At 37.5% G+C, this 22,878-nt stretch overlaps 1 protein-coding gene and 1 pseudogene across 1 annotated transcript in view; one reads left to right on the plus strand and one right to left on the minus strand.

Annotated features, from left to right (window-relative positions):
- Nucleotides 1-22,878, minus strand: part of LOC100654989 (charged multivesicular body protein 1B2) — a 56,440-nt gene that overhangs the window by 8,804 nt on the left and 24,758 nt on the right. Inside the window, exons 3-5 of the mRNA XM_064278608.1 lie at nucleotides 2,792-2,938; nucleotides 2,341-2,409; nucleotides 2,161-2,268 (exon numbers count right to left, since the gene is read on the minus strand). Of these exons, the coding sequence (XP_064134678.1) occupies nucleotides 2,161-2,268; nucleotides 2,341-2,409; nucleotides 2,792-2,938 (324 nt within the window). The remainder of the gene's footprint in view (nucleotides 1-2,160; nucleotides 2,269-2,340; nucleotides 2,410-2,791; nucleotides 2,939-22,878) is intronic.
- LOC100655173 (ATP synthase F(0) complex subunit B1, mitochondrial-like) lies at nucleotides 10,991-12,545 on the plus strand (annotated as a pseudogene).

Below are 22,878 nucleotides of genomic sequence, written 5' to 3' on the forward strand. Positions count from 1 at the left end.
AATCCCTGCCCTCATTAAGGTCACATTCTAGTATGTGTACATGGGAGGGGGCAAATAAATAAATGAAATAATATATCATATTAGAAGGTTATATGTGTTATGCAGAAAAATAAAGCAAGGAAGGTAGATAGGAAGTACAGGACATGGTGAGCGTACATGCGATTTTTTGTAGGATGGTCAGGAAAGGTCTCACTGAGAAAATGACATCTGAACAAAGAACTGAAGGAGGTGAGGCAGTGAGCAATGAGGGTGTATGGGGAAAGAATACTCAAGGTACAGGAAACTCAAAGCAGAATGGCTCTGAGGCAGAAACTTACTTGGCATGTTTGAGAAATAACAAGAAGCAGAAACTCGTTTGGCATGTTTGAGAAATACCAGCAGGCGAAGTGCCTGAGTAAAGCGATGGGTAGTAATAGGAGATGTGGTCAGAGAAGTAGGTTAGGTGGATCCTAAAGGTCCTCATAGGCCACTGTAAAGAATTTTTTCTTTTATTCTGAGGAAGATGTGGAGCTACTAGAAGGTTTTGAGCAGAGGAGTGAGATGACCTGACTTGTTTGAACAGGATTGCTCGAGCTACTACTATGTGGAGAACAGACTGTAGATATTACCAAATTAATTTGGTAAAGTGGAAATGCCAATTTAAATTCTCCTAATTCATTTTTTTTAATTCATTAGCAGGGATGACAACCTGAGTGTTCAACCAGGTCCCTAGCCACTTCTGTTGAAAGTTTTGGTTGAGGTTTTATGAAGAACGCCTTGTATATATTTGAATGACCCCAGAACCTAGTATAATATCTGAAACAGGAGAAGATGATTGGTAAATGTTGGGTGAATCTCAGATTTTTTAAAGCTAAAAGGAACTTAAAAAAAAAGTATCAGCAAATCCCCTACATTTTACAGATAAGTAAACCAAGGTCTAGAGTAGTGAGTATCTTAATCAAGGTCCCAAAGTTAAGTAGTGGCGGAGCTGAAATTAGAAATCCAAGTATCCTGACTTCAAGTCATCTTTTCAAGTCACTGTTTTCTAAACTTAAACCAACGAAACTAAATCGGTTGTGATCAAGTCAATTCCGTTCATAAAATCACCTACGGATTATCTGAGATGCTTGAACAAGAATCAGAAACCCTAGGACAGTGTTTTTTGAACTTAGCGCATATATCACCTGGGGACCTTATTAAAATGCAGATTCTGATTCAATAGATTCAGGGGTGGGACCTGAAATTCTGCATTCCTAATGAGCTTCCAAGTGATACAGGTATTTCTGATTCTTCCAGGACACTTTGAGGCGCAAGACTCTTGGGGAGATTTAAAAGAAATGTCTAAATATATACTCAAAGACATATCATGAATTATTTTGTCTTCTTAACTAAACCCTGAAAAAAAGCTTGTTCTCCTATTATTAACTCTGTGAAAATAGTTACCTGCAGTAAAATTTGGGTGGAGGGTTTTTGATTTCTTTCTAATCTTTTCTAAAAATTATATATTTTTTCCTTCTTAGCATCTAAAGTAGTGGTAACGAGCTCTCTGTTCATCTGACTGAGGAGCTGGGATCAAAGAGAAGAGGGATACTGAGCTTAAGAAATTTTCTATTGAATATTTAAATTTCACAAAACTGTTTCTGGCTCATGTCACATCATTTAAAATTTTAATTTTCTATGTTTTTTTTTTTTTTATGTAGCAGATCTCTGTCCAGGTTGCAGGTTCAGAAAACATCCTAGTTATATGAAAAATAATTGCTCTTGTAATTTAATATGTGTTCATCTGTGACCTATACATAAATAGCACACGTAAAGAGTAGGTAAGTACAAAAAAAGCAGAAGAATATTTGTAATGAGACGAATTAGCTGAGGCTTAGGATAATACTAAACTGCCTCAGTGAGCCTCTAATGCAATGCCTTCATCAATAAAAACCACTGGCAGCCAGGCAGAGCCAAGTTCTAGACTCTATAGACATGTGACCTAGTATAATTCCTACAACTCCAAACCGAGCTAGGGAATGTAGTTTTCCAGTGCCTCCTCAAGAATCTAGAGGCAGTGTAGTAACTTTCTACCTGTATTCTGGGGACAAGCCATGTTTGTTTAGCATTGCAGAAATGATTTAGGTTGATAAAGCCATCATATTTTGAAGTAATTATTCCACATACAGAACCTATTCTTACTTGTGGTGTTGTTAGGGTTGTAGTGCTACTCATTGTGTCTTCCATTTGTTGTGTCTGAACATCCAGCGTTTCAAATTGGTGTTCAAATTTGTCCATTAGAGCAGAAATCTGTAAAAAGAGATATGGTTATAAGAACAACTTATATTGAAAAGGTGCTATCTGAAGATCATTTTTTTTTACCTTCTCTAAGTTCATACTCCTCAATGTAGCATCCATAGACTTGACTACATCTGCCATGGACTTTGTTACCTATTTGGAGTATAAAAACAGATTTAGCGTCCAATAATATAAAAAAAAGCAATCACAAAATTTCTGCAGTCTCTTAAATGTACTGCTTACAGATCAACTTACAGGATTTGTTTAACCCTTTCTTAACAGTAAAAATACATTATGTATTTCTGGTCTAGGCATTGGCTATCACTTTATTGTAAGACAACTAATTAGACCTTAGCTCAAAAAGTCACTGCCAAATCATTTTCATCACTAAGCACTTTGACTATGTCACTCCTGCTCATGAAGGCCTTTATTAGCATCCTGTAGTGTCTTGCAATAGATTGATTTCTGTCAACGCTTAATATTCTAAATAAACTTAAATCAAGAGTCTCATTCATTTACAGATATTAAGCCTTACCTTGCCCATTGTTACTGCAGTTTGAACTCTGGCTGCTACAGCATCAACCCTAGCACTCATTCTCAAGAAATTAATTGCTTGGCTTTTCTGGCGTATTGCATTTTCAGCATGTATTCTTGCAACTTCTGTATTGCCCTTCTGAATGGCCTGTTTTAAACAGAACAAAAGTAAATACTGGTGAAGGCAAAGCAAAAGGGAATACTGGCAAAGACAAAGAGCAAGAGTACAGATACTTTAAAAAGAGGGAAACAACCCCAAATTAACCTATAATCTGTTAAGAGCTTTTCAAATTGGCTTTTTAGAAAATAATCACTTCTTAAATTGTTAAAGGGAAAATTTATAGTTATTTAAAATTTTAATCTTATGATTACAAAAATATGATCATTAATTTTAAGAAATGAGAATATAAAGAAAAAGTTATAAAAAAATGCCCATAATCACATCACTGAGCACTTTTCACTGTTAACATTTTAGTGTATAGTATAACAAATATGTAAGTATATCGCCAATATAAATATATTTATTTAAAAAGAACAGACTGTTTTGGAAGCTTTTCTATCACCTAATATAAAAAAAAGTTTTTAAGTCAGTAAATACATAGTTATATCATCATTTCTAAAGGCTGCACTATATGGATGTACCCTCAACCAGGGCTTTCCTGAAGTATGGTATAAACATTACTGATGGAACATAAAATGATTTTGGATATTACAAAATGTAAAATAAGTATCTTCATTTTACTAATGTATTTATTTAAATATGTATTTGAAAAAGATGTAACTAGCATAAATCCACGTTTTTCCTGCTATAATAGCTTAGAGCAGGGCTAAAGTTAAAAAGAAAAGCAAATCAATTGAAAGGAAAAATATTATATAAATAGTTCAGATGGTCCTCCAATATAGCAAAACCAAGAAGGTACAGAAAAAGCTTCTAAAATATGAGAACATAGATCAATTAAGATCCCTGATGTTAGATATTGGTATCTAATTCTGCAATAGAATAAACATCAATATGACACCTATAACAGTATATGCAATTTGCACACTTTCCAAGTATTTTAAGATAAATTCCTAGATGCAGAATTATTGGATTCAGAAGTACGCACAATGTTAATTGTCTTCCACAGCATTCTGGTGACAATTTACATCCCCTTCAGCAGTCTTTTTTCAGCAGTATAAAAGAGTTCCTATCTTCCCATAAACTCATCAACATGAGGTATTAATATTATTATTATAATCTATGACAATATATGAAAGGTGAAAAGTGGTATCTCATCATATTTATTTGACTATAAGTGAGGTTGAACAACTTTTTATGCTTAATAGCCATTTGTATTTCTTCTTTTAAAGATTTAAGGCTGTTTGTGTGATGATAAGATTTATTCAGTAGAGACAGTAAAACTGGTGATTCAGGGAAGAAATTCTAAAGCAATGTCATTGGGTAAGAGAAAGTGATGTGATGTAGTACAAGAGTGGAAGAGCTGGCCTTAGAATGGATAGTTTATCTATAGTACACGGGTAATCCCTGATTTATGACGGGTTCCATTCTGATGACTCCATTGTAAGTCGGTTCTGACATAATTAAATACCTCTTTTTTTTTTTAGTTTTTATTATTATTGCCTTTAATTATCAGTATCTTTATAAACCCTACCTTTATTTGTCTTTGGGTGTTGGAAACAATGCTTATAAACTTAGATACATTTTAATACTACATATATACATAAAAAATAGACAAATCATAAAAAGTTAATCTGACAATAAAGAAGAGTTGGACAACACTGCATTTTGTCAGTTGCAGTAATAACTACACTTGTGGAAGGTTCTGGATCATGTGGATTATCCCTGCTAATAGGGATGATGCTTCCAGTCAGAAAATTAGTGAGAGCTGTCTGCATGGTACTTTTCTTCCTTTTTTTTTTTTTTTTCCATATTTTTACGGTAACATCTCATTGCTTCCTAAAACTGCCCATTGACTTTAGCAAACCAATCAGCATCTGAGTCCATATTTTCAAGCAACTGAAGCCCCTGATTTAGTTTAAAAAACTAAATCTACGCAGTGGTGTTTTTAACAGTAAATCATAAAATTGAACATCGATGACAGAACATCTGAGAATGATATCAGCAAATTACATGCTGCAACACTCTATGTAGTTACATATTCTAACGATAAGATGTAAAAAAAAAAAAAAAGACAGTTTTAAGTGTGGTTCACCATAACTAGAATATGTCTTAAGTCAGGGACTACCTGTTTAGAGCTTATGGGCACAAATACAAGCAGATATGGTATTCAGAGCTTGTCACAATGAAAGTGAAGGCAAGGTCATCAGCTGAAAGCGAGACCGGGAGAAGGGGATTTTTTTTTTTTTATTATTGTGCTTTAAATGAAAGTTTACAAATCAAGTCATTCTCTCATACAAAAATTTATATACACCTTGGTTTATACTCTTAGTTGATCTCCCCCTAATGAGACAGCACACTCCTTCTCATCACCCTCTATTTTCGTGTCCATTCAGCCAGTTTCAGTCGCCCTCTGCCTTCTCATCTCCCCTCCAGACAGAAGCTGCCCACATAGTCTCAAGTGTCTACTTGATCCAACAAGCTCACTCCTCAGAAGTATCATTTTCTATCCTATAGTTCAGTCCAATCCCTGTCTGAAGAGTTGGCTCTGGGAATGGTTCCAGGCTTGGGATAACAGAAGGTCTGGGGACCATGACCTCCGGGGTCCTTCTAGTCTCAGTCAGACTATTAAGTATGGTCTTTTTACAAGAATTTGAGGTCTGCATCCCACTGCTAACCTGCTGCATCAAGGATTCTCTGTTGCGGTCTCTGTCAGGGCAGTCATTGGTTGTAGCTGGGCACCATCTAGTTCTACTGGTCTCAGGCTGATGTAGTCTCTGATTTCTGTGGCCCTTTCTGTCTCTTGGGCTCATAATCACCTTGTGTGTTGTTCTTCATTCTCCTTTGTGCAAGGTGGGCTGAGACCAACTGATGCATCTTAGATGGCCGCATGCTAGAGTTTAAGAACCCAGACACCACTCACCAAAGTGTGATGCAGAATGTTTTCTTAATAGATTTTATTATGCCAATTGACCTAGATGTCCCCTGAAAACATGGTCCCCAAACCTCACTCCTGCTACGCTGGTCTTCGAAGCATTCAATTTATTCAGGAAACCTCTTTGCTTTTGGTTTAGTCCATTTGTGCTGACCTCTCCTGTACTGTGTGTTGTCCTTCCCTTCACCTAAATTAGTTATATACTATCTAATTAGTGGATACCCGTCTCCCTCCCTCCCTGCCTCCCCACTCTCCTAACCATCAAAGAATATTTTCTTCTCTGTTTAAACTATTTTTTGAGTTCTTATAATACAATATTTGTCTTTTTGCAACTGACTAATTTCACTCAGCATAATGCCTTCCAGATTCCTCTGTTATGAAATGTTTCATGGATTCATCATTGGTTTTTATCTATGCATAGAATTCCATTGTATGAATATACCATAATTTATCCATTCATCTGTTGCTTGGCACCTTGGTTGCTTCCATCTTTTTGCTATTGTAAACAGTGCTGCAATGAACATGGGTGTGCATGTATCTGTTCGCGTAAAGGCTATTATTTCTCTAGCATATATTCCAAGGAGTGGGATTGCTGGATCATATGGTAGTTCTATTTCTAGCTTTTTAAGGAAGCGCCAAATCAATTTCCAAAGTGGTTATACCATTTTACACTCCCACCAGCAGTGCATAAGTGTTCCAGTCTCTTCACAACCTCTCCAACATTTATTATTCTGTGTTTTCTGGATTAATGCCAGCCTTGTTGGAGCGAGATTGAATCTCATTGTAGTTTTGATTTGCATTTCTCTAATGGCTAATGATCATGAGCATTTCCTCATGTATCTGTTAGCTACCTGAATGTCATCTTTAGTGAAGTCTCTGCTCATATCCTTTGAAGATTTTCTAATTGGGTTATTTGTCTTTTTGTTGTTGAGTTTTTGCAGGATCATGTAGATTTTAGAGATCAGACACTGATCGGAAATATCATACCTAAGAACTTTTTCCCAGTCTGTAGGTAATCTTTTTACTCTTTTGGTGAAGTCTTTGGATGAGCATAGGTGTTTGAGTTTTAGGAACTCCCAGGTATCTAGTTTCTCTTCTGGTGTTTGTGCATTGTTAGTAATCTTTTGTATAGTGTTTACGCCATGTATTAGGGCTCCTAGCATTGTCTCTATTTTTTTCTTCCATCTTCTTCAGAGTTTTAGATTTTATATTTAGGTCTTTGATCCAATTTGAGTTGGTTTTTGTGCATGGTGTGAGGTTTGGCTCTTGTTTCATTTTTTTTGCAGATGGATATCCAGTTGTGCCAGCATCATTTGTTAAAGAGACTGTCTTTTCCCCATTTAATGAACTTTGGGCCTTTGTCAAATATCAGCTGCTCATATGTGGATGGATTTATGTCTGGATTCTCAATTCTGTACCATTGGTCTATGTATCTGTTGTTGTACAAATACCAGGCTGTTTTGACTACTATGGTGGTATAATGGGCTCTAAAATCAGGCAGTGTGAGGCCTCCCACTTTACACTTCTTTTTCTGTAATGCTTTACTTATCCAGGGCCTCTTTCCCTTCCATATGACGTTGGAGATTTGTTTCTCCATCTCATTAAAAAATGTCGTTGGAATTTGGATTGGAATTGAATTGTATCTATAGGTTGCTTTTGGTAGAATAGACATTTTTACGTTAAGTCTTTTTGTCCATGAGCAAGGTATGTTTTTCCACTTATGTAGGTCTCTTTTGGTTTCTTGCAGTAGTGTCTTGTAGTTTTCTTTGTATAGGTCTTTTACATCCCTGGTTAGATTTATTCCTAAGTATTTTATTTTCTTGAGGGCTACCGTAAATGGTATTGATTTGGCGATTTCCTCTTTGATGTTCTCTTTGTTGGTGTAGAGGAATCCAACTGATTTTTGTATGTTTATCTTGTATCCTGATAATCTGCTGAACTCTTCTATGAGTTTCAGTAGTTTTCTTGAGGATTTTTTAGGATTTTCTGTGTATAAGATCATGTCATCTGCAAATAGAGATACTTTTACTTCTTCCTTGCCAATCTGGATGCCCTTTATTTCTTTATCTAGCCTAATTGCTCTGGCTAGGACCTCCAGCACAATGTTGAATAAGAGTGGTGATAAAGGGCATCCTTGTCTGTTTCCTTTCTCAAGGGAAATGCTTTCAGACTCTCTCCATTTAGGATGATGTTGGCTGCTGGCTTTATATAAATGCCCTTTATTATGTTGAGGAATGTCTCTTCTGTTCATATTTTCCTGAGAGGTTTTATCATGAATGGGTGTTGAACTTTGTCAAATGCCTTTTCTGCATCAATTGATGAGATCATGTGGTTGTCTTTTATTTGTATGATGAATTACAGCAATAATTTTTCTAATGTTGAACCATCCCTGCATACCTGGTATGAATCCCACTCGGTCATGGTGCATTATTTTTTTGATATGTTGTTGAACTCTAATGGCTAAAATTTTATTGAGGATTTTTACATCTAAGTTCATGAGGGATATAGATCTGTACTTTCTTTTTTGTGGTGTCTTTCCTTTGTGGTGGATTTAAGGTTAAACTCTATTTTATAAGAAATTCATATTGCCACTCCTGTTCTTTTTTGATTGTTGTTTCGTTGATATATTTTTTCTATCCTGTTTCAGTTTGTTTGTGGCTCTAAGGTGGGTCTCTTGTAGGCAGCATATAGACTGATCGCGTTTTTTAAATCCATTCTGCCACTCTCTCTTTATTGGTGCATTTAGTCCATTTACATTCAGTGTAATTATGGATAGGTATGAGTTTAGTGCTGTCATTTTGATATTTTTTTTCTATGTGTTGCTCACAGTTTCCTTTTCCCACTTAATTTTTTGTGCTGAGTAGTTTATATATTATCATTTCCTCTTATTTGTTGATGCTGCTTTTGTTTCTGCTGAGTCTTTATTTTTTTCTTGTATTTTATTTTGATGAGTAGGACTGTTAGTCTCCTTTTTGGTTACCTTAATATTTACCCCTATTTTTCTAAGTTTAAAACTAACTTTTATTTCTTTATATCACCTTGACTTCCTCTGCATATGAAAGAGCTACGACTACATTTCTTTTACATAATGACATCGCTGTTTCCCAGTTTTGAGTGTTTTTTTTTATGTTGATTAATTTTTGTGATTCCCCTATCTGGGCTGACATCTGATTGCTCTGTCCTGTGTTCTTGTCTAGGGTTGATTGATTTTCTAATCAGAGAAGTCCCTTTAGTATTTCTTGTAGTTTTGGCTTGGTTTTTGCGAATTCCCTAAACTTCTGTTTATCTGGAAACGTCCTAATTTCACCCTCATATTTGAGAGACAGTTTTGCTGAATATATGAGTCTTGGCTGGCAACTTTTTTTCCTTCAATGCTTTAAATAAGTCATCCCATTGCCTTCTTGCCTGCACGGTTTCTGCTGAGTATTACGAGCTTATTCTTATTGACTCTCCTTTGTAGCTGACTTTTCATTTATCCCTAACCAACCAACACAAACCAAACCCACTGCCATCGAGTCTATTCTGACTCATAGCGACCCTACAGGACAGAGTAGAACTGCCGCACAGGGTTTCCATCATTTATCCCTAGCCACTCTTAAAATTCTCTTTTTGACAAGTTTGATTATGATATGTCTTGGTGACTTTCTTTTGAGATCTACCTTATGTGGAGTTCGATGAGCATCTTGGATAGATATCTTCTCATCTTTCACGATATCAGGGAAGTTTTCTGCCAACAAATCTTCAGCAGTTCTCTCTGTATTTTCTGTTATGCCTCCCTGTTCTGGTACTCCAATCACTCATAGGTTACATGATTGTTAGGGTTTCTTCATTTTTTAAAAATTCTTTTATCTGAGTTTTCTTCAAATATATTGGTGCCAAGTACTTTATCTTCAATCTCACTATTTCTCCCTTACACTTCCTCAATTCTGCTCCTCTGACTTTCTATGGAATTGTCTAATTCTGTAATTTTATTGTTAATCTTCTGTTTTTCTGATTGCTGTCTCTCTATGGATTCTTGCAGCTCATTAAATTTTTCATCATGTTCTTGAATAACCTTTTTAATTTCTTCAACTACTTTATCTGTGTGTTCCTCGGCTTGTTCTGCGTATTGCCAGATCTCCTTCCTTATCTCGCTCCTGATGTCTTGAAGAGTTCTGTATATTAATCTTTTGTATTCTGCATCTGGTAATTCCAGGAAGACACCTTCATTGAGAAGATTCCTTGGTTTGTTGTTTTGAGAGCTTGTTGAAGTGATCATGGTCTGCTTCTTTATGTGATTTGATATTGACTGTTGTCTCTGAGCCATCTATAAGTTACCGTATTAGTTTATTTTATGTTTGCTTACTGTATCCTAGCTTCTTGCTGTGTTTTGTTTTGATATGCCCAAATAGGCTGCTTGAGTGAGCTAGCTTGATTATTTTCACCTTTGAAGCTCTAACATCCTGTCACCAGATGGCTAGAGCTGTTATCAGGTATATGAGTCTAGGAGTCCATTCACTTTTCTTGTATGCTTTCAGCTCAGGTGTCCAGGTAATTGATCATCAAGTGTGTGGTACAGGCTCTGTCCTATAGTCTTAGAGAGGTAGGGGTGATTGGTGTAGGCACAGGTATCTGGGTGCAACAGGGGGTCACGCTCTGAACAAGGCAGAGGACTGACAACCATTCCAAGTGTCTGTGAGGAAAGTGCATCCCTATTCCCTAGAGTGTACAGGTGGGTGGATTCTGCAAATGGACCATAGGCACCCAATGCTTTTGGTTGTAAGGACTGGAAGGTAGCACTTATCTTTGGACCCCTGTCGCGGGCGTCTAGGTGATGTGGGTGGAGCCACCAATCCTTAGGCCCCTGATGTGGGTAGGTGAGAACCGTGTTTAATAGGCAAAGCAGTGGCAAACGTCAAACATCCACCTCTCCACTACACAGCTGAAACAGTTGCAGTCTGCCAACAAGGGCCTATTCTTCTGAAATACTCACACAGGTCCAAGGTCCATGCAGGGCGGAAAAGTATGCAAAGTCCATGGACCATTTATGCCTAGACAGGAGCCACTTCTGTCCTGAGCTCTCCAGCTTAGTGGAGCTGGCAGATTATCTTTTCCCCAATTGTGAATTTATTCCTTCTCCAAGGCCAGGAGAATGGCTCAGGGCACGTAGCAGGGCCTATCTCAGGCCCAGGGAAATTGATAGCCACTGAAGCCAGCTTGGGGGCTGGGGGCATGGCAAAATAAACGCAAGTACTTAGCTTTTGCCGAGAGCGCCGTTCTTCTCTGGTTCTAGGGGTGTGAGTACGCTGTGCAGCTCGCTGTCTCTCCCTGAGGAAACCAGGTCAGGAACACTACCGCCAGCCTCACCGTGGTTGCTCCAGGGAATGGTGCTTGAGGGTTCCTGGTGATTCAGGTCTGGTAACTCCTCTCCGCTTCTGAACCATCATCTCTCTCTGCCCCTGCCACTCAGTCCATTTTCTAACTTTGCCTTTGATGTTCAGGGCTCCTAGCTTGTCATAAATATAATTGTTTCACTTTTTTTTTTCGGGTCTTTGTTTTAAGAGGGGTCACTGGAAGCATCTGACTGCTCCGCCATCTTGGCCGTGCCTCCAGGAGAGGGGTATCTTAATGTTTAAAGAAAGTGGGAAAGGTATAAAATTGTCATTTAAGAGAGTGGAAGAATAGATGGATTAGGGGAATACATTATAATCTATTACCTAGTCGTGTTGATGCTCTTAAATCTCTTTTAAATTAGACAACTTGGCAAAATGTTAAAAGCATGAAAACATACTCTCTGACCTAGCAATTGTACTTATAGGAATTCATTGTAAGGACATAATCAGAGACAACTACACAGATAAAAGAATGAACACTACTGGGGGTCACAAGGATGCTACGACTGCACCTGGACCCTCCCTGACCATGTTGTCATGGATGGTACTTTCTGCCGTCACCACAGCATTCCCCTCTCTGAAGAACGCAGCCCTTCTAGGTCCAGGGGTATTACAGGCAACAAAGATCTTTCACACAGGGCAGCCAAGTCTTGCACCTGTACCACCTCTTCCTGAACGTGGAGGAAAAGTTCACTTTGGGCTGATCCCTGAGGAATTCTTCCAGTTACTTTATCCTAAAACTGGTGTCACAGGACCCTACATGCTTGGAACTGGGCTTATCTTATATTTCCTGTCCAAAAAAACTTATGTGATTACCCCCAGAAACCATCTCTCCCATATCAACAATAGGGCTGCTCATCTACGGAATTAAAAAATATGGTGCTTCTGTTGGACAATTCGCTGATAAAATCAATGTGGAAAAAATTACCAAACTAGAAGAGGTGAAGAAGACTTCCATCAAAAACATCCAAGATGCAACTGATTTTGAGAAGGCACAGCAGGCACTGGCTCAGAAACTCCATTACCTTTTTAATGTTCAGAGGAATAATATTGCTATGGCTTTGGAGGTTACTTACCAGGAACGTCTGCACAGAATATACAAGGAGGTAAAAAATTTGGCTGCACTATCAGATCTCTGTGCAGAACCTGATGCATCAAAAGGAACAAGAGCACATGATAAACAGGGTAGAGAACAGCGTGGTACAGAGTATCTCTACACAGCAGTAGACGGAGACAATTGCCAAGTGCATTGAAGATCTACAGCTGCTTGCAAAGAAGGCTCAGATACAGCCAGTTATGTAAATGTATCTGTCCCAATTGAGACAGCTAGAAACAGCTGAATGAAAAATAGTCTATGTGACAAAATCGTTCTTTGTATATTGCTGTCTCCTGAAGTTACAGTTTATCTTAACTAAAAATGAAGTTTGAGTTTGATATATTGAGAGAACAAAACACAATCACTGGCCAGTTTAAAAAAAAAAGAGTAAACGTTACTGTAGCATTTAAAATAGCAAACAAAAAAAGAATTAGGTATCATCTAGATATCAATAGAAAAAATCATTTAATATGTTATAGTACATCCATGTTACTATGGCAGAATACTATTTTATTATTTTTTAAAAATTCTAGAAAATAGCTAATGACATGGGGAAATGCTCACAATGTAAGTAGTGACAAGGAGAGTAAGTCAGTTATCCATTCACCAAACATTTACTGAATGCCCATTATGTATCAGTCAATGGGGATACAGCATTGAATAAGACAAAGTCTCTACTGGTGGAAGAAGACAAATAAAAAATGAATAAACAAAGAAACTGCATTAGGCAGTGATAAGTGCTTTAATGAAATAAAATAGGACAGTCTAATAGGGTAATAGGGTAGATGGAATATTTTAGGCTAGATAGTGAGGAAGAGTCACTTGAGGAAATGATATTTAAGCTGAGAACTGAATGGAGAAAAGGAACTAGCCCCACAAAGGTGTGTCCAGGCAGAGGAAAAAGCTAATGCAAAGTTCTCAAGGCAGCATCAAGCTGACTGTGCTCTAAGAAAAATGAGAAGTCCAGTGTGTGCTGAAGCTGAGTGATTAAGGGGAAGAGCAGTAAGAGAGGAGGCTTGAGAGGAGAAAGCAGGGGCCAGATTATATACAGCCTTGTAGGTAATGGTAAGGATTTGGTTTTAGGTGTGTTGGGAAGCCATGGGAGGGCTCTAAACAGGAGAATGACATGCTCACGATTTACTTTTTAAAGTGATAACTCTGGCTGCTGGGTAAAGAACTGGCTATAACGGGCAATGGTGGAAGCAGGGGAAACAGCTGAGAGACCAAGGACAGGCAAGAGATGATGTAATTTGGCTTAAGGTATTAGGAATGGAGGTAGTGAGAACTGGTCAGGTTCAGGATATATTTTGAAGGTAGACTTGCCATGGACTAGATGTGGAATAAAGTAATAAGTAATCATGACCCCCAGGCTTCTTGCCTGAATAAATGGGTATTTGGTTGTCATTTACTAAATATAAAACACTGGAGCAAGAACAGATTATGATTTTGTTTTAGTGCCTGTGGGGGTAGAAATCAAATATTCTTGTTTTGGAAAATATTAGGTTTGAGATGCCTATTAGATACCCAAGAAGAGATGGCAAAAGGATAGCCAGATAGATGAATACTGGAGCACAAGGAAGAAGTAAGGACAATGAGTGGGGTCTTAAAAGATAGCAAGCAGCTCTCTAAGATGCATCAATTGGTCTCAACCCACCTGGAGCATAGGAGAATGAAGAACACCAAAGATACAAGGAAAATATAAGTCCAAGAGAAAGAAAGGGCCACAAAAACCAGACTCTATCATCCTGAGACCACAAGAACTAGATGGTGCCCAGCTACCACCAATAACTGCACTGACAGGGAACACAACAGAGAATCCCTGATGGAGCAGGAAAAAGTGGAATGCATAACTCAAATTATTGTAAAAGACAAGACTTAATAGTATGACTGAGACTGGAGGACCCCAGAGGCCATGGCCCCTGGACCCTTTGTTAGCCCAAGACTGGAACCATTCCTGAAGCTAACTCTTCAGACAGGGATTGGGCTAGACTATAACACAGAAAATGATATTGGTGAGGATTGAGCTTCTTGGCTCAAGTAGACACATGAGACTATGTGGGTAGCTCCTGTCTGGAGGGGAGATGAGAAGGCATGGGGGGAAAGAAGCTGGTTGAATGGACACGGGAAATACAGGGTGGAGAGAAGGTGTGTGCTGTCACATTATAGGGACAGCAACTAGGGTCACACAACAATGTGTGTATAAGTTTTTGTATGGGAAACTGACTTGAATTGTAAACTTTCACTTAAAGCACAATTAAAAAAAATAAGGACAATGAGGATCTCTATCTTCACGTTCTTCCCTCTCATTCACACCTCAGCTTGCCTCCCCCACTCCATCAAACTAGCTCTTGCGAAGGTTATGACTATCATTCAACTGGCCAAACCCAACAGATAATTTTCAAACTTCATCTTACTTGCTATATTTTGCCTTGCCAACCATTTTTTTCCTGAATTTCTCTTCTCCCTAGACTTCTACCATACCTCTTTCACTCCTGGTTCTCCTTCTTCCTACTTCTCTAGTTGTTCCTTTTTTATTTTTGTTGGTTCCTCCTCTGCCACCTCCCCTCCCCCACTTCTGTTACCTCTTCGTATTAAACACTGATATTATCGCCCAAGTTGGAAACCCTGGTGGTGTAGTGGTTAAGTGCTACGGCTGCTAACGAAAGGGTCGGCAGTTCGAATCCGGCAAGCGCTCCTTGGAAACTGTATGGGGCAATTCTACTCTGTCCTATAGGGTCGCTATGAGTTGGAATTGACTTGATGGCACTGGGTTTTTTGGTTTGGATTATTATCCAAGTAGGCTTCTTCAAACTGGTGTGGTCCTCACTCCTTACTCTCATCTCCCATGCCCATTCTAAAATTATTCACTTAGGACTCTCCTATCTGGTATTTCTAGATCAAGTCAATCTCCTAAGCTCCAGAACCAAAGGTTAAATTTCCTACTAGACCACCGAATCAGGACAAGAACCTCTCACTCAGCATATCAAAAGTTCAATGTTTTCCCCAACAACTTGATCACTTTCTGATATCTCACCATCTCAGGGAACATGTTGTTGTTACTGTGTGCTGTTGAGTTGATTCTGACTCATAGAGACCCTATAGGACAGAGCAGAACTGCCCCATAGGGTTTCCCAAGCAGTAATCTTTATGGAAACAGATTGCAAAGTCTTTTCCCCCAAGGAGCCACTGGAGGGTTTGAACCACCAACCTCTCCATTAGCAGCTGAGCACTTAATTGTTGTGCCAACAGGGTTCCTTTCAGGGAACATACCACCAACTAATCAGCTGTCCAAGCTAGAAATCAGAGTTATCCCTGACCACTCCTTCATCTTACCCTTTACATTCAAACGGTATTAAGCATCTCAAACTTAATATTTAAAAACAAAAGCTTGATATCCACCCCCATGTACATTAATACCTCATCGTAACCTGATCGTACTCCAGTGTTTTAAATTTTAGAAAATGGCAACTAAACACCCATATGTTCAGGCCAGAAGTCTGAGAGTCATCATTACATCATTATGTCAAATATGTATTCTACCACCTTCGTATCTTTTAAATCCATCACTTTCTTTCCATCTCTACCAGTACTGCCCTAACAGAAGCAGCTCATTATTTTTGCCTGGACTATTACAAAAACCTCCTTGCCAGCAAACTTCAAAGCTCTGTAACTCATGGATCAGCAAATATTTTCTGTGAAGGGCCAGATAGTAAATATTTTAGGCTCTGCAGGTCATCTGGTCTCTGTGGCAACTACTCAACTCTGCTGCTGTAGCTGTGTTCTGTGGGGCTGGATCTGATCGACCGTCTGTAGTTTGTAGACGCCTGCCATAACTTGCTTTTTCCAAAATGTCTAACCTATGTATTTTCTCCATGTAATTTTCATGCTCATTTTTCCCCCACTGCTTTCCCATCATCCTCAGGATGAAATAAACTCTTTTTCCATGTCATACAAAGTTTGTCATAATCTGCTCTCCTGTCTAGCTTTATCTCCCTACAATACTAAACAACTTGTAGTTCCTGAAACACTTTTGTATCTTTGCTGTCCCCTCTTTCAATTTTTCTCATTGGCCAATTATGACTGGACACAAATTAGGATTTAGGGAGGGAGAGGATAATGATGAATTTCATTCTGGAATTGTTAACTGTGGTATTTCCACAGTAGGTATTCCCAGTATGTAGTTGGATATTCTGATGTTGGATAGTCTGATGTTCAAGAGAGAGAACAGATTTGGTAGTCATCAGTATACAGTTAGTAACAGCACAGAAGATAAGAGAGTGTAGAGAGGGAGAAGAAGGACAACAATCTTTATGAGGGATACAGAGGAAGAGAAACCTACAAAGGAAATTGAGAAGTGATGGTCAGAGAGGTAGTGGGGGAGCCCAAAATATGCAATGTCACAGAGGCCAAGTCGGAAGTTTCAAGGAGAGAATAATCACTGGTATCAAATTTAGCACAAAAAGCATTGAAAATTAGCCTTTGGAATTGACAAACAGGAGGTCACTATGACTTTCTTGAAGTGCAGTTTTAAGAAAGTAGGAGCAGTGGCATAGGTTTGGTCTGAGAAGTTAGTGAGAGGGGAGGAATAAAGATAATCAGTGTGGACTACTCTCTACAGGAGTTTGCGGGAGAAGAGAAGGAGATGTCATATGAAAACTAGAAGGATATCCAGGGTCAAAGCACAGGCTTTTTAGGATTAAAGAAACCTGAAAGCATGTTTATATTTGAAGCCAGTGAAGATAGGGAGGTAGAAGACAGGAGGGTAGAGAGGAGATAACTCATGAAGCAAAGGCTCAGAAGAGGAAAAAGGTGATGAGGTAAAGAGCCTGGGCAAAAGGAAGGTAAAAGAAATCACAGATTAACTTTTGAAAGGAGGAAAAAAGCAAACACAGATATGGATGCAGATTAGTTGAGGGAGAGGTAAGGGCAGGCCTCAGATGAAACGGAGCATTGGGAAATGGAGTTACTTCTGATGCCTCAAATTTTTCAAAATAGAAGGCAACATAATTTGCTATGAGTGAGGAGGGCAAGAGTTAAATAGAGGACTTACAGGACTACATTTTTTTATGATCATGAAGTTTATGATTCTCACACAAATCAGTTAGGAAAAAATGAAAAATACAATAGAAAAACAGGAAAAGGTTATGAACAAGTAGCTCATAGCAAAAGTAATACAAATGTCCAATCATGAAAACAGATGATCGAGCTCATCCACAATTAAAGAAATGCAATCAAAACAACAAAATGCCTGTTTTGCCATTCAGATTGGCAAAAATTAAAGTTTTTTTTTTTAATACCCAGTGTTGGCAAGAGTGTAGAAAAATGGGCATTGTTGCATGAATGAAATCTGCATTTTGCTTTTCTCATTTAACAGTACCCTATTTCAATACATAGATTTATCTCATCCCTTCCAATGGCCACATAGTACTTCCATTATTTAACAAGTTTGTTATTGATGAGCATGTAGGTCATTTCTATTTGTATTTATTTATTTTTTATAGGGTCGTTATGAGTCAGAATCGACTCAACGGCACTCGGTTTGTTTTTTTTTATATTATGGCAAATAATGTTACAGATATTATACTAGGCACAGTCATACACATACGTAAATATATCCTTAGGACAAAGTTCTAGAAGTAGAATTACTATATTAAGGGGTGCACACATTTAAAATTTTTATAGACATTGCCAAATTGCCCTCTAAAGTTGTACTAATTTTCATTCTCACTAACACAGTGTAAGTACATGTTTCCCCATGTCCCCGATAACAAAACACATTAAACTTTTTGATCTCTCTAAATCTGATAAATATAAAATATTATATCTTAATTTGTATTTTAAAAGTTATAACATTTAAATATTGAGTGAGGCAACCCTTTTTATGTTTAAAAGACTCTTCTGTGAACTACTTCTATGCTTTGCCTGAATTTTAATAAACAGTTAGGCTTTTTCTAATTAATTGGTTTAAGAGCTCCTTATATTATTATATATATATGCTGTTGTATTGCTACAAAAAATCTTTATCTAGTATTTTGTTTTTCTTTTCACTTTTTATGGAATTAAGACATTTATAATCTTTTCTTTCAACATAGTCAAATGTATCAGTCTTTTTTTTTCTTCTGGGTTTTTGTATTTTGCATCCCCCACTCCAAGATTATAAATAAAAAAGTTCCTGCCCTGATTTTCTCTGCTAGTACTTATATGGTTATATTTTTTAAGAGTTTCTATTTTTGATCCATATAAAACATATTTTAGTGCATGGATTTACACATTTTAAAATCATATGCTTTGAGAGTTGATTTCAATAGAAAATGGCTTTAAAATGTCTAAATAATAGACTGGAAAAATAAACTGTCAAAGGAGGATGAAAAGTAAAAAACTTGTAGGAAGTAAAAGCATAAGATAAATGAAAATAAAATTGTCAAGAAATATGTAGCAGCAAGAAGAGTAGAATCACAATGCACTAGACGTATGCTCAGGAAGCACTGCTCCTTATTCATCAACTACTCACATAAAAAAATAGTAATTAGGATTATACATAGTAGAATACTTAATTTGCAAGTTTGAATACTGCTGTGCTTGCCTGAGGTTTGACACCACAAAATCATTTTTAGACTATTTCAAAACACCTTACCAAAACAAACAAACAAACCCACTGCTGTCAAGTCTTTTCCGACTCACAGCAACCCGCTAGAGTTTCCAAGGGTGCAAATCTCTACGGAAGCAGACTGCCACATCTTTCTCCCACTGAGCCACTGGTGGTTTTGAACCACTGACCTTTCAGTTAGCAGTCAATCACTTTTACCACTGAGCACTAGGGCTCCTTTCAAAACACCTATCTATACGAAAATATTAAACTAAAAGTGATTCAATTTAAAAATTAGATATATGAATATCTAAAGTAATAAAATACTAAAAATAGGTCTATTAATATACAGCATTCTGAGACTGTTATCCTTAGAAAGATCTACTTGCAATGCTGACACTTACCTGGCATCTAGGAACTTAGATTTTGGGAGGGTACCCACCATTCCCAGAATTGATAAAGGTGGCTCCCTGTGCCTAAGCTGTTAGTACAAACAATGTGGCTTATGCTGAACACCCGACTTCTTTCTGGGAGTCTGGAATTTTGTTATGTGCTAGGCAGAGGATGCTACATGACTGCCCATGGTTAAAAATCTGGACTCCTAGGCTCAGATGAGCTTCCTGGTAGACAACATTCTACACATGTTGTCACAATTCATTGCTGGAGAAATTAACTGTGTCCTGTATGACTCCACAGAGAGAGAAGTCTTGGGAGTCTGCATTTGGATTCCTCCAGACTGCCCTGTGAGCCTTCTTCCTTTGTTGATTTTGCTCTGTACCCTTTCACTATAATAAATCATAGACATGAATACATCTATATACTGAGCCCTACAAGTCATCCTAGCAAATCACGGAACCTGGGGGTAGTCTAGGGACTTCCAACACAATAAAAAAATCATAGTACACATTAAGCTATACAATGTTTAGATATAAAATTTAAGAGCCTCTAGAAATTTTCAACCAACTTGACCTCATAGACATGCACAGAACACTCCACCCAACAGCAGCAATGTATACATTCTTTTCTAAAGCACATGGAACATTCTCCAGAAGAGACCACAAAGCAACCCCCAATAAAATTCAAAACATCAAAATAATACAAAATATTCTCTCTAATCACAAGGCCATGAAAGTAGAAATCAGTAACAGGGAAATCAAGGAAAAAAATCAACTAAATGGAAAGTGAATAACACCTTGCTTAAAAACAACTGGGTAACAGAAGAAATCAAAGAGGGAATGAAAAATTCCTAGAAGCAAATGAGAATAAAAACACATCACACCAAATCTTTGGGACACAGCAAAGGCAGTGCTCAGAGGTCAATTAATAGCTATAAACACACATCAAAAAAGAATGGACCAAAATCAAAATGTTACCCTACAACTTGAACAAACAGAAAGAGAACAGCAAAAGAAGCACACATCCACTAGAAGAAAGGAAAAAACAAAGATTAGAGCAGAAATAAATGAAACGGACAACAGAAAAACAATAGAAAGAATCAACAAGACCAAAAGTCAGCTCCTTGAAAAGATCGATGAAATTGACAAACCACTGGCCAAACTGACAAAAGAAAAACAGGAGAGGAAGCAAACAATCCACATAAGAAATGAGACAGGGGAAATTACAGCAGACCCAAATGAAATAAAAAGGATCATAACAGAATACTATGAAAAAGTGTACTCCAACAACTTTGAGAACCTAGAGGAAATGGACAAATTTCCAGAAACACACTACCTACCTAAACTAACACAAACTGAGATAGAAAAACTGAACAGACCCATAACAAGAGAAGAGACTGAAGAGGTAATGCTACTCACACTATTTCAGAACATAGAAAAGGAAACTATACTTCGGAATTCATTCTATGAAGCCAGTGTAACCCTGATACTAAAGCCAGGCAAAGACACCACAAAAAAAGAAAATCACAGACCAATATCTCTCATGAATATAGATGCAAAAATTCTCAAAAAACTTCTAGCCAATAGAATTTAGAATCATATAAATAATAATAATACAGCACAACCAAATGGGATTCATACCAGGATTTTTCAATATTAGGAAATCAATCAATATAACTCACCACATAAATAGAACAAAAAGAAAAGAATCACATGATCATCACAATCAACCCTGAAAAGGCATTCGATTCCTGATAAAAACTCTCCATAAAATAGGAATAGAAGGGGAATTTCTCAATAATAAAGGGCATGTATTCCAAACCAACAGTCAATGCCATTCTCAACACACACAGCCTGAAAGCATTCCCCCTGAGAACAGGAACAATACAAGGATGCCCTTTGTCACCACTCCTATTTAACATTGTGCTCGAAGTCCTAGCTAGAGCAATAAGGCAAGAAAAGGAAATAAAGGGCATTCAAATTGGAAAGGATGTAAAACTATCCCTATTCACAGACTATATGATCCTATACATAGAGAAGGGTTCCACAAGAAAACTAGTAGAACTAAGATTCTGCAGAGTAGCAGGATACAAGATCAGCAAACAAAAATCAGTTGATTCCTATACACCAACATACAGAACTTTGAAAAAGAAATCAGGGGAACAATACCACTTATAATAGCTCCTAAAAAGATAAAATACTTAAGAATAAATCTAAGCAGGGACATACAAGACCTACACAAAGAAAACTACAAAATACTATTGCAAGAATTCAAAAGAGAACTACATAAACGGAAAAACATGCCATGCTCATGCATAGGAAGACTCAATATTATGAAAATGTTAGTCCCACTCAAAGTGATCTACAGATATAATGCGATCCCAATCCAAATACCAACAGCATTCTTTAACAAGATGGAAAAACTAATCTCCAAGTTTATACGAAAAGGAAAGAGGCCCTGGATAAGCAAAGCATTATTGAAGAAAAAGAACAAAATAAGAGGCCTGGTACTGGTGCAATAACAGAAACAGACCAGTGGAACAGAATTGAGAACCCAGACTGTAAATCCATCCACCTACGGTCAGCTAATCTTTAACAAAGGATCAAAGTCCATTAAATGGGGAAAAACCTTCTGCAAACACAAACACATTGCTGTTGAGTCAATTCCGACTCATACAGTCTTTTTAACAAATGGTGCTGGCAAAACTGGATGTCCATCTGTAAAAAAAATAAAAGAGAACCCATGTCTCACACCATACACAAAAACTAACTCAAAGTGGATGAAAAGCCTAAATAAAACCTAAAATGACAAAGATCATGGAAGAAAAAATATGGACAATGCTAGTGGACCAAATAAAAATACATGGCATAAATAGAATACAAACCATAACGAACAATGCACAAACACTAGAAGACAAACTAGATAACTGGGAGCTCCTAAAAATTAAACACTTATGCTCATCAAAAGACTTCACCAAAAGAGTAAAAAGAGAATCTACAGACTAGGAAAACTTTTTGGCTAAGACATATTTGACAAGGGTCTAATCTCTAAATTCTACAGAATACTTCAATACCTCAATAAAAAAGACAAATAATCCAATTAAAAAATGGGCAAAGGCTATGAACAGACACTCCACTCAAAAAAGGCATTCACGCAGCTAACAGACATATGAGGAAATGCTCGCAATCATTAGCCATTAAAAATTAGAGAAATGTAAATCAAAATTACAATGTGATTATCATCTCACCCCATTACCGGCACTAATCAAAAATACAGAAAATAAGTGCTGGAGAGGTTGCAGGGAGACTGGAACCCTTATGCACTGCTTGTGGGAAAGTAAAATTGTACAACCACTACCAAAAATGATATGGTGCCTCTTTAAAAAGCTATAAATAGAAATACCATCTGATCCAGCAATTCCACTGCTAGGAATATATACCAGAGAAATAAGAGCCAACACACGAATAGACATATACACACCCATGTTCATTGCAGCATTATTCACAACAGCAAAGAATGGAAATGACCTAAGTGCCCAACAACAGACGAATGAATAAATAAATTGTGGTACGTACAATGGAATTC

The sequence above is a fragment of the Loxodonta africana genome, chromosome X (genome assembly GCF_030014295.1).
Source record: "Loxodonta africana isolate mLoxAfr1 chromosome X, mLoxAfr1.hap2, whole genome shotgun sequence".
Classification (NCBI taxonomy): Eukaryota; Metazoa; Chordata; class Mammalia; order Proboscidea; family Elephantidae; genus Loxodonta; species Loxodonta africana.